Here is a 12,228-nt window from a genome sequence, read left to right on the forward strand (position 1 = left end):
AAAGAGAAGCATGGCAGATGAGAGCTCTGAGAAGGGCAACCTCAAATTACAGTATGATGCTGAGATATTTTGAAAATATGAGCCTGCCATGTTACATGAGGAATATGGAATAATTTGGGTCTCTCTTGGTCTCGCTCCAAGAGGTCTGTGCCCTTGCTATCTTGGGAACCGTGGAACTGTTGTAGCATGTCCAGAGGAGAGACCCAAAGGTGAGCAGAGGGCTGGAGCACCTCTCTTATGAAGACAGACTGACAGATCTGGGACCTTGTAGCAGCCTTCTAGTACCTAGAAGGGGTACAGGGCAGCTGGAGAGGGGCTTCTTACAAGGGCATGTGGTCATAGGACAAGGGGGAATGACTTTAAACTGCAAGAGGATCCATAATATCCATATTTGGATATTAGGTAGGAAGATGCTCTTTACTGTGGGGGCAGTGAGGCACTGGCACAGGCTGCTCAGAGAGGCTGTGGATACCCTGTGCCTGGAAATGTTCAAGGCCAGGTTGGATGGGGCTTTGAGCAACCCCATGGCAGGGGGTTTGGAGGTAGATGATCTTTAATGTCCCTTCCAACTAAAACCATTCTGTGATTCTATGATAAAGGTGAGAAAAGAAAGTGTTATGAGTAGGCAATTGTGCCAATACTCAAAGGCATGCTGAAACTCCCCCAGTATTGATTCTCCTCCCTGTGGCATGGAAGAGGAAAAATATGTTAGGGCTAAAAAAAAAAGGCATTTTTGTTGGACTGCTCTTCTGTGCTACAAAACCCATCATGAGCATAACAGAACCTAATGGATCCTTTGCCAGAGGCTGGAGTATTTAGAGTAGACATAAATTTCTCTTGTTTGAACATCAGACAAAGGAGTGGAAGAGATCAGTTCAGCACTTAGAGATGCATCTTCTCATTTGGTACTACATCATGACTTTAGGCTTCCATCGTAAAACTAAATAATTAATTTACATTTTACTGTGTGTGAATCTCTTTCCTTTGACACCGTATTTGTGTTGCACAGTAGACGCTCTAAAGCTTCATCTATGTAAGAATACCCCCTTCTTTTAAAAGAGATTTTAAAGCTGTATAATTATTGAGCCCTTTTTTTATGCTCTCATGTACCATTTAGAATAGAAAGTAGGACTGTGTTTAGGGCCCGTTATGAAATTTTGTCACATCATCAGTGTGTTCTATTTTTTTAACTACTTTTATTTTCTATTTTTATTTTCTAATTGGACTAGACACAATAAAATTAAAGCATAGCTGAAAGTGGATTCAGATTAATTTTATGCTTCTATGTTCTTTTCCCTTCACAGTCTCTAATATTTGATGAAGTTGACCTGTCAGATGCCAGCGTGGCTGAATCAAGCACAAAAAATGTCAACAACAGCTTCACGGTATGGAACAATTTTAACACTGTTTTTGAAGGCTGTGGATAGACTGTTACTAAGAAAATTGAGGATCCTCTCAATTGCTTGTTTTCCTCTGTTTGAAAATAAAATTTCTTTTTTTTTTAATGGTTTAATTTATGAGAACAATACCATGTCAGCTATAGAACATTTTATTTCAGTGAGCAGGAATGTGAGATAAAAAGATGATGATAGAAGGCCTTAAAAATACAAGATTCAGTACTTAGTGCTTATTATGGGTTTGTGCTATAGTTTCTCTTAGAGGTGGCATGCTGAATTAAATCAATTGTAATTGTGTTTCTGTTTTAATTTTCTTAAATAACAATTTTGTTTTCTTCCTATATTGAAATGTATTTTATTTTTTCACTGCTGATCATACCCATATATGTTTCTGTCACATGGAAAAGTTGTCCCTACAGTCTCACCTTGATTCTGATACTGCTGTAAGAACATAGAGTATTGATAAATCCCTATTTTTATAAGTTCACAGGTGTTATTTACACAAATGATCCTTCATTTATTGTTCAGCTATCTGTTAGAACTACGTGATAATGTCTGACACAATTCCTCTGCTGATTCTTAACCTCTGGAGAAAAAGATCTTGAACATGAGCTAGTTATGAGGAATGCTATTGGTGAAGTTGTCCTTTTGAAGGATATTTTGAGATGTCCCACTGACTGTAATGGCTTCATTTTCCTTAACAGCATGTCTCTATTAAAAGGTTAATTTTTAATTTTCCTGACATTTTAAATTCCCCAGGTGACCCATATTAGTTCATATTACCATATTACCAGTCCTGGTTTTCCTTCTCCAAAGCAGTCAAATGGAAGCCTCATGAGAGGTTCATAGTTTTCTTCTTGCTGTGGGATCTCCCAGGCAGCTGCTGAAGCAGTCAGAGCCCTTCAAAGATGTGCTTGTGTGTTGGCCTTGACTCCCAGTGGGTTGTGTCGATCTAAGCTGCTTTACTGACTAAGAGTGCAATTCAAAAGACTTTGGCAGAAGGTCTCAGGTGAGGTGGTGTCTGTACTAGCCTGTCATTTGGAAAGGTTCTTCTGTTACCTAAAAGTTCTGCTTCTTCAGAAAAGTGGGATGCTTGGGCTTTTTTTGTTTTTCTTTTTTTTTTCCTCCCCTTGTTTAATACTTGGTGTTTAGGTATCCTTTGTAATCCTTTAGGCCCATTCAGCATCTCATTCTTCATCAAAAGCATGTTTTGCTTCTAGTGTCATGACTTCTGGGGAAGACAGTAGTGAAAAAAGTAATCTCTGGCTACAGCTTTAACAACTGCAGAGACACTGTTTATTTTCATGTCCTGAGTACTTAAGGGCAAACAGTGCTTTCTCTAAGGAGTCCTCAAATTAATTTTGAAAAATTATTTGGATGTAAAGCTCTCCTGGATTGAAGAGTTGTCTGATTTGACTGTGAAATATGGTAATAGTCGTCATCTTGCTTAATCTTTTGGCTTCTTGCTTTGTGTTTGCCTAACCCAGTCTCCCAGCAACACAGCTCTGTGGAGTGAGACATCTCTGACCTCGCCTGCACTGGGCTGGACTCAGGGGCTGGGGGTGGAGTGGGTGGTTAGCTCTCCAGCAATACTCCTTATAAATAAAAAGAAATTTTTCTTTTTGCCTTTTTATTTTCTTTCATCTTAAAGAAGTAATTCTGCCTTTCTTAAAATTATGAGTCTTTTTATTTATGTTCTAAGTGATCTGTTAGCATTCTCTTTGTTAAAAACAGCAAAAATTAAATCCTTACACATTAGCCTTCTCTAGTTAATGTACTCCTCTTGTTTCTTTGTCCCAGTAGATAATATTTTTAACACAAACTGATGTAGATAGACTATACACCAAAGGACAAATTTTCCAGAAAAACACACCTTTGCAAATTTATATTAAAAACATATTTTAATTTTTTTTCTTTAAAAACCATTTTACCATTTCACTTAGATCCCACCCTCTCCCCTCGATTTCCCACCCCCAGCTTGTAGAAATTACTGTTTTGCCTTCTTTTGCCTTTTCTAGTTTGTCGGTTTGAAGGCAGAGGTGTGTGTGTCAAGTTTTTCCATGCTCTTATTTTGGATAAAACTCAAGTCCTAAAATTAGTCAGAACACACAGATTTAAGGGTGAGTTTATTTGTAATGCTTGCAGAATATTTTATGTAACTAAATACCAGTGTTTGTTCACCAGAATTACTTTTGCTATCTCTCTGCAAACAAGTTGAGGTTAAAGGGAAATTTGAGGTACATAATGTCTGCTAATTAAAATACAGAGCTGATAAACTTTAATCAGCTCATTTGTTTCATTTTTTTCCTTCCTGCTGATGATATTACCTTTCAGTGAATGATCAACTCACTTGTAGCAATAGGTTTCTAGTGTACAACCTTGCCCTTTGAGAGTTTGTAGGTGTTTTGTAGTTCTGAGCATCCTTACCTCGAGGGTAATAGGTTACCTAGAAGGAAAGGTGTCCCTTGATTTCAGAGCCTTTACATAAGACACTCAAGGCTAGATTTTTCCTACTGCCTTGTTAGGTACCAATGTCCCAGGTCTATGGGAAGAGAGCAAAGAGGTTCCAGCATCCAGTGAAAAATTTGCATCACTCTGTCCATCAGCCACATGAGGAACCCGGGGGGGATTTGCTCAGCCCACGGCCAGTTCAGTGGCATGGGTGAGTGCTGAGTCCTCATAGTGATATTGGGCACTCTGCAGAACGTGTTTTCCCCAGAACTTTGCTTCTGCCTCGGGGGGTGGTTTGTGTTGTCTCAGCACAGCCTGAGGAGTGTAGTTGCTCAGCATGTTACCCCTCTGGGGAGGCTTCTGGCATGAATCAGTCTCCCACCCTTATTGCACAGAAGCAGATGGGGCAGGGACCAATTCTGCTGAGAGCTGCTCTTCCTTGTGCATTTTGGTTTGCAGGGATGGAAGGTGGCTTGTTGGTACCTTGAGTGCATTTAGAAAAACCCTCTTTATTGTTCTCAAAATGAGATTTGAGAACAAATGGGTCTGAAGAGTGTTCTCTGGTGTGCAGGCATAGGCTTGCAGAGCAGTGGTGATGTGCTTTTGTTCTAACAGGTATAAGGGATGGGATTTTAAAATGCTAAAAGGATTCTTGAACAGGCATATTCAGGCAATGAAGTTCCTCAAGACAACAAAGGTGACTATGGATTGTGATTTAAAAGGAAGTTATCTTAGGTGAAATTTGGGCTTAAGTTTCTACCTCTGCCTCGCTTTTGATGCTGAAGAGCTGATACACATTGCTGAGGAAAAAATCTGTAGATGTTGAGCATGCTGCCCCTCAGTAGTTGAGCCACATGGTTGTATAAAATGCTCTGGGTTACTATAAATCTGTGTTAGAAGATTTATGTAAAATCTCATGTTCAATGCACAGGCTTCATGTGGCAGCAACTGTATTTTAATCCATCCAAACTTTTGTTTGAAACTCTTAATTCAGTTATGGGTTTTTGATGGTAAATGTGATAGAAAATAATAATATGGTAAAATACTGGTTTTAAAGCACTAGTTTGTTTAGCTGGTTTTATCTAATTGCATTTAAGAGTAACAGAGGAAATAATTTCTCTCTTATGGTGGTAGGTCCACTTCAGGAATATGAGTTAACAGACTACATGATACTCAGGATGGGGATTCAGCTTGTCCTAACTTGTGGGTGGGGCTTGATGATGGGTTTATAGGCCCCTAAATTTAGGTATCTAAAATAAAATTAATAGGTCTTTAAAGCAGTTTCTGTAATTGCTCAGTTTAGTGTAGACTCCAATGATTTATTAACTGATTCTCCCTTAGCTAGAATAGCAGCTTTGTCATCCAGGGCACCTAAAATGTAGGCCCTTGCTTTCAGCTTTCTGAATCAGGTGCTGAATCAAGTGGTTTTTGTTGAATATGCATCTTCTGAAAGTTGTCATCTTGAGGAGGAGGAAGCTGCAGTAGGCAGATCTGCTATCCTGGAAAGCCTACTGTGATTTTTAGTAATTAGAGACTGGCTGGAAAGGAGACTTTTTGTTCCAGCTAATAACGCTGATTACTGGGATTCTGGATATGCTTGCAGAAATGTCTGACATAGTACATTTTTGCTGATGTATTGGTTTTAGCAGTGCTTGAGACCATATAGACCATAGAGTCCTGATTATTTATTTGTGAAAAAAATACATCCTTGGAGAACTTTCGAAGCGTTGGGCTTTAATAAAGTTTTCTCACCTGGTGTTATGATGCAAAGGCAGTAGAAACCTATAACCTATTTCAGTTTTATATTTTATATTATCTCCATTTGATTTAACTATTTTCCAAGGTAAATAATATTTGTCAACATTCTTCTATACTCATATCTATTCTTGCTGTTCTCCTGATTGTTACTCTGCAGCATCATCTTGTAAGTGAAATTACATGCTTGACACTCAAGGAAGCCCAAGTCACAGACATCAAATTAATGCTCATTTACATTCCCTATGGATCCCAAGTTTTGTCTGTATTCAGCAGTGGCATAGTGTGAATTTTTGTGTCCCCTTTTTTGGTACTAAGATCCTTTTTCTGTTAATTTGGAGCTGTCTGTAACTCATAAATATTTAATCTGTGCTTCTGTGGTGTGTATTTCTTTGTTTTTACTAAGGCTGAAATTTTTCAAGCCACTGTACTCTCTACTTAATACATTGCTTGGCTCACTTTGAAGTGCCTTGGAGATCAAGAGGGGGAACTAAGTAATCAAAATTTTGTGCTGTCTGCAAATATTCCTGTATTGCTACTTTACACTTCTCTTCCAGTTTAAGAATCATGCCACAAAATTTTGTTGGAGAATAACAAGCTGCTTATTATCTATTAATCTTTTTTCATATTAAAAATTCTTTTTATTCCTTCTTACTTTTTTATATCCCTTAGCTTTTCATCTCATTGCATGATGGTCTTTTTAGTTTTATAATTGGTCTTTTCAGTTCAATGATTGATTAAACATGATTATGGATCAGCCTAATTTAACTTTTCTGAACAGTACTTAATGTTTTTGAATTTAATCCCTTTAATTAATTAATTCCTTTATGGGTTAATTTTTTAATGTATTTTTCCTTATTATATTAAAAAAGACCCAAACAAAACATGAATGGCATTTTATTAAACTTAGTCCCTGAATGTAACTTTGTTATAAATTTTTTTTTCCTCTGATTTCCACTTTTTTTCATCAGACATATGAGTTCACTTGGGTTGAAAAGTAGGGAACTCAGCTTAATATGTTTTAAACAACAACAAAAAAATCTTTTTGCAGCTGTCTATGGTTTTCTTGGTATTCTGTAAATTTGGATAGATTTTGAAAAAACAAAATATTTATATATGCTGATTATCCTTGGATATATTATTTTTAGAAGATTAGTGTTTTTCTGTAGTTATATAATATAATATATTATATATATTATAATATTCTATTGGAGCAACTGTACTTCAAGTGTGGTTAAAATTTGTATTGTCTTCTTCTAGTTTCTGTTGTTTTCTTACAGACTTTTGATTACCTTATTTCCTATCCATATTTCTGAATGTAGCATATCCTATGTCTTGGTTGGGGATGTAAAGTTTATTGGCATATGACTTATGTGGAACCAGCTTAAAGGATCAAGTAATTCTTTTCATCTTTGTGCAACTGCTGTTTTCAATGGGAGGTGGCCCAGTTGTACTGGAATCCCAATTCTTGTGATTTGTCAAGATTTCAAGTTGAATATTGCAGCCAGTCCCGAAAGGCAGATTGCTTTCAGCACTTTATTTCAGTCCTGATGCTTGTGGCATCAGTCAGCTCTGTTTGCATCATGGAGATTAGCTACTTCTAATTGATTTCAGAGAACTAACTTGTAATATTCACTCTGGGCTTGGGAGACAGAATGTGTTGCCAGAGTTTTGCAGTATGTTACAGGCACAGTGTTAATTTCTCTGGACTTGGACATATTTTGCTTCTTTCTTGCCACTGAGATATTTTCAGAATTGTTGAGATTTTTCTTCAGGGACTACAAAAACTTCAGGGAACGTGAGAATTGCTTAACCTCCCCCAAGCCACATCAGGAAGAAAGAAGACAAGCCTTTTCCTAAGTTTAAAACCTTTCATCTTTGGGTTTGGGCACTCCTTCTTGTCTTTTCAATTATTAAGAGACAGAGAGATATTTCTAAAGCTGGGAATAATTATCCTAAAACTTTTTTTTTCTTTTTAAAATTTAAATAAGCTGACATCAATTGAATTTTATACTGACTCTTGATTTGCCCAAAGTTCAGGCTCTTGAGCTTTATTTAAGTGCAGAAAGCTTATGGATTCTAGTGGAGGCATTCCTCTGCTGCTGTCCTGAATGTTTATGAAATCCAATTTACTGCAGCTGCATCTCAGTAGCATCAGGAGATGGTTTCTTTACTGATAGCCTCAAGCCTCTTTCAGATGCTCTTCTATCTCACTCTGGTTTGGTTTTTTTCAAAGGGCTGCTCACCTGAAGGTAACACAGGTCTTTCTCTTCTCTGGCCTTTCTGCTGCTTTTCTTTCACTGTCTTTCTTACTTTGGTTTGGTGAAATCATCTTGCTACTCCTGTGTTGGCAGGCTCCTAAGATCCTGGGGTCAGCAACTATCCTCGAAGTTCCAAACTTGACGTGGACTCCCTTGATTTCAGCTATTGCTAAGCAAACATTGCCTTGTTTGTAGCTTGGATTGATTAATCTTTCTGCTTTGCTCTGTAAGAATACTCTGGAGCACAGCTATCCATATTCTTTTTTTCTTTGTAAAAATCTATTTTGAGTGAATGTCTATATATAGTCTGTGTTGATGTTCCCTTGAAGGGAGACACTCTTGCTTGACTTCTCCCTTTAATAAACCACAGGGACATGCAAGGAATGGGTTTGTGTTTGGAAACATGTTTCTGGTTTTTATCCTTTAGATCAGCAATAATCTCCTGGATCTGGGTATGTTTTGAAATTTCCTGCACATTCCAGTTGTGTGTTGATGTTAACAGTATATACTGATGATTCTGGGAGTTCAGACATATTTGCAGAAGTCTACTTTAGATACTGTCCTCTGGTGAGCTGCATCCTAGTCTCAGAGGCACTGTATTTTAAATTTTGCCCTTGGGATTATCAGAAGGGTCAGTGCACTGTTTAAAGATGGGGTAATGGCATATCCAGATGTCCCCCATGCCCTGTTGGCAGTGTAGAGCAGGGCTGACAGGTCCTGCAGTATCATCTGCAAAAGTGCTGGGGCTTCTTCTTGTCTCCAGGAGGTAGAACATGGCTGGAAATGGCTCAAGTTCCTCTGCTGGCTTCACCAGCATGACTCAGCTTTGCACCAGTAGCTGACTCTTGGAATAGATTTAGCTTTTCCCTGGTTGTGAACTATCTGCTGTTTCATAAGGATGGTGATTAGCCTCTAAGTGATGAAGGCTTTTTGATGCTCCCAACCTGAGCAACACCCAAACCACAGAAAGAGAGGGGAAGTGCTTTGGATTCCATTTTGTTCAATTTTCTACTCAGGGTCGGGATTTTTTTTTTTCTATATTCAAGCAGTTTAGAAGTAAGACAAAAACTGAAATAGCAAATTAATATGCTTAGGAAAAGAAAAATTAGACAAAAGCCATTAGTATGCACTTGTGATGCATTTAGGGGTTTTTCTTCCATTTACCACTTGCTTATTTCCCCTCCCTCTCCCCTCCCATTCTCTGACAGTGGCAAAAAATGTAATGAAGCTGAGAGCTCTTTCCAAGTTCTAAGCTCCTTATCTCTGACTTGATGCACTGTCCCTTTCCCTAGAGTGTCTGGAGATGTTGAAGCTTTAAGTTTCATTATGAAAAAGCAATAAAGCATTTCAGCTGTGATGCTAAAAATCCATAGATAAATTGATTGAGATTGATCTGTTACAAGGAAGCTGAACGCTTTTCAGAGAGAAAAAGTGAGATACTTAAGAATGTGATCATTTTGGTCTGTATTGCACATTTTGATTTAAGTTGCATTTGCCTGGAGCTTGTTTTCCACACATTTCATGCTTGGCAGAAATTTTTCAAAAATAGCTTGCAGAAAATTTCTGTTTTTCACTGGTGAAGCATTTGGGATGTGTGAAGAGTAAGCCAGGTTTCATTCTTCCTGTACTTTCTAACCTATTCTCTGACGTTTCTATCTATTCATGCTTTAAAAGTGGTTAAACCTCAGAAAGCATCCCTCACTGCAGTTCCTGTTTACCAGATAATTTTATAAATAAAGTCACTGGTGTGAACTTTGAAAAAGTTTCCTGTTTCTTGTGAACGACGATCCCTGGCTTTAGGCAGCTGAACGATGTTTGAACAGGAATCTGTTATTACAGACAGGAAAAAAATAGTCCTTTGCTGGTTTATTTTGTATAAATTTGCGCCTAGTGCCATTAAATATATAACTACATGTTTTCCCTAAAGCTGAGAAGCCATGCCATCTGATAGATGCGTAGTGAGCTGGTGAAACCAAAGCTAAGGGCACAGCAGTGTGAAACTAACGTGCTGAACAAATCTTTATGTAAGGACTTTAAAGAAACGTGGGCCTTGAACTAACTGTATATAGCAGTTTCCAGTTTACATTTACAAGAATGGTTTATTGGTTTTGCTGTATTTAAATGCTGATTTAAAATAAATTTCTAATTCTTTGGTCCAAATCCATGGAACTTTCCTACCCTGCTTCTTGTAGCTGTCTCATTATAAAGTTATACTTCTGCAGGAAAAAGGTTTTTCTGTTAGCAGTTGGTTGAATTTGAATACATGAGGTTGATTTGGGGAACTGGATTTCTGACAGTGATGTTTGCTGGATACTTTTGCAGTTCATGGCTGGACATGTAACTGGATGACTTGATTTACCTGGATTCTGTTTGCACAGAGTCATGCAGTGATTTGTGGGTTGGAAGTGGCCTCTGAAGGCCATCTGGTCCACCCCCTTTGATCAAGCAGGGCTACCTAGTCCCGGCTGTGTCTAGGTGGCTTTTTAGTATCTCCAAGGGCGTAAACATTGTTTCCTGATGTTCACAGAGAGCCTCTGGTGTCTCAGTTTGTGCCCATTACCTCCTAGCTTTTCACTGGGCACCGCTGGAAAGAGCCGGGCTCTGTCCTCTTTGCATCTTCCTTTCAGGGATTTACATATATAAGATGCCCCTGAACCTTCTCCAGGGTAAACAGTTGTAGGTCCCTTAGGGTCTCCTCACATATCCCATACTCCAGCACCTTCACTGGAATGTCTGCAGTATGTCCATGTCTCTCTTGTACTGAGCAGCCCAGAACTGGACACAGTGCTCCAGGTGACGCCTCACCAGGACTGAGTAGAGGGGCAGGTTCACTCCCTGGACCAGCATCTTAGGATACCCCTGGCCTATTTTGCTGCAAGGGCATGTGGCTGGTTAATGCTCCATTTGTTGTGCAAGAGTGCCCCAGGACCTTTTCTGCCAAGTTGCTTTCCAGCTGGGTGGTCCCCAGGGTACACTGATGCCTGGGGTTGTTCCTTCCCAGGTGCAGGACTTGGGACATCTTGTTGAACCTAATGAGTTACTGCCAGCTCATTTCTCTATCCTGTGGAAGTCCCTCTGGATGGCAGTGTGACCCTTGGGTGTATCAGCTACTCCTTCCCAGTTTTCTGTCATCAGTAAACCTGCAGAGGATACAGTCTACCACATCATCATGATCATTAATGAAGATGTTAATCAAGCCTGGTCCCAGTATTGTCCCATGAGGTACACTGCTAATTAGTGGTCTAATTACTGGCCTCCCTCCAGCCGTGCTCTGTGCTGCTGATCACCACCCTTTGGACCCGGCCATGCAACCAATTTTCAACACACCTCGCAGTCTGCTCATCCAGCCTGTACATCATCAGCTTCTCTAGGAGGGTCTTAGGGGATAGTGCTGAAAGCCTTACTGAGGGCAAAGTGAGCAATATCCACCTTTGTCTCCTTATCTACCAGGCCAGTCGTTTCATCACAGGTTACAAAAACATGACTTCCCCTTGGTGAATGCATCCAGGCTGACTATTCCCAACTGCTTTCCTGTCCGTGTGCCTGATTGTATTCTGGGTGATGCTCCTTCAGTTTTGATCAGTGTGGTGTAAGATAAGCCACCTAAATTACCCAGGCTGGATTCTACTGCAGAATTAAGTCCCTTTACCTTTTTCTATGAGGCAACCATTTTTGTCCTGTCTTTTAACTAAGCTCACTTGTTCTGGTGTTGTACTGGTGTAAGAGATGCTGTGTGGGACTAAACCTTTTCTTTTCTAAAAACTCCTAAGAGTTTTTACTGTGGGAGCCAAAACCACATATTACATCAATATTTGTGAGCTTGGGAACAGTGAAATAGGAGAAGGCCAGGAAAAAGAGGGAAGCAACATTTTAGTGGAGAAGGCAGAGCTAATTGTTCTGATTCTAAATTCTGTATTGTACTGAGGCAAATGTAATAACCATTTATTACCCGCCTCGCTTTTAACTCCTCCCGTGTCTTTGTAATTTATACTTTTGTCTGGCTCGACTCATAATGAAAAATAACAGTGACAATTCACCATAAAGCACCAACTAACTACAACTTTGACAGTGACAGTACTGTTATCATTTATTTAGTATCCAGAAACCAAGACATTATGAATACTCTAGAAATATGTCCAGCTGTTATCACTGTGATTTTTGCAGACAAGTTCTGGAAGGTGTGGGAGCATCAATGACTCCAGCAGTCCGCTTCTACCATTGGTAGAGGTGCCTTCACCTGCCACACTCATACAGACCCACCTGCTCAAGAACAGGGGAATGGAGAAAAGGGGGATGGAAAAGCAAGAGAGGCAGAGCATGTTGTCCTAGTATTTGCCCATACTGGCTCACCAACATCTGTAAGC

At 39.3% G+C, this 12,228-nt stretch overlaps 1 protein-coding gene across 2 annotated transcripts in view; it reads left to right on the forward strand.

Annotated features, from left to right (window-relative positions):
- DGKH (diacylglycerol kinase eta) overlaps positions 1 to 12,228 on the forward strand; it is a 148,835-nt gene that overhangs the window by 81,737 nt on the left and 54,870 nt on the right. For both annotated transcript variants that reach the window (XM_084226501.1, XM_084226502.1), the window contains exon 4: positions 1,305 to 1,385. In XM_084226501.1, the coding sequence (XP_084082627.1) occupies positions 1,305 to 1,385 (81 nt within the window). The remainder of the gene's footprint in view (positions 1 to 1,304; positions 1,386 to 12,228) is intronic.

This window comes from Fringilla coelebs (genome assembly GCF_963513975.1).
Source record: "Fringilla coelebs genome assembly, chromosome: 2".
NCBI classification, from domain to species: Eukaryota; Metazoa; Chordata; class Aves; order Passeriformes; family Fringillidae; genus Fringilla; species Fringilla coelebs.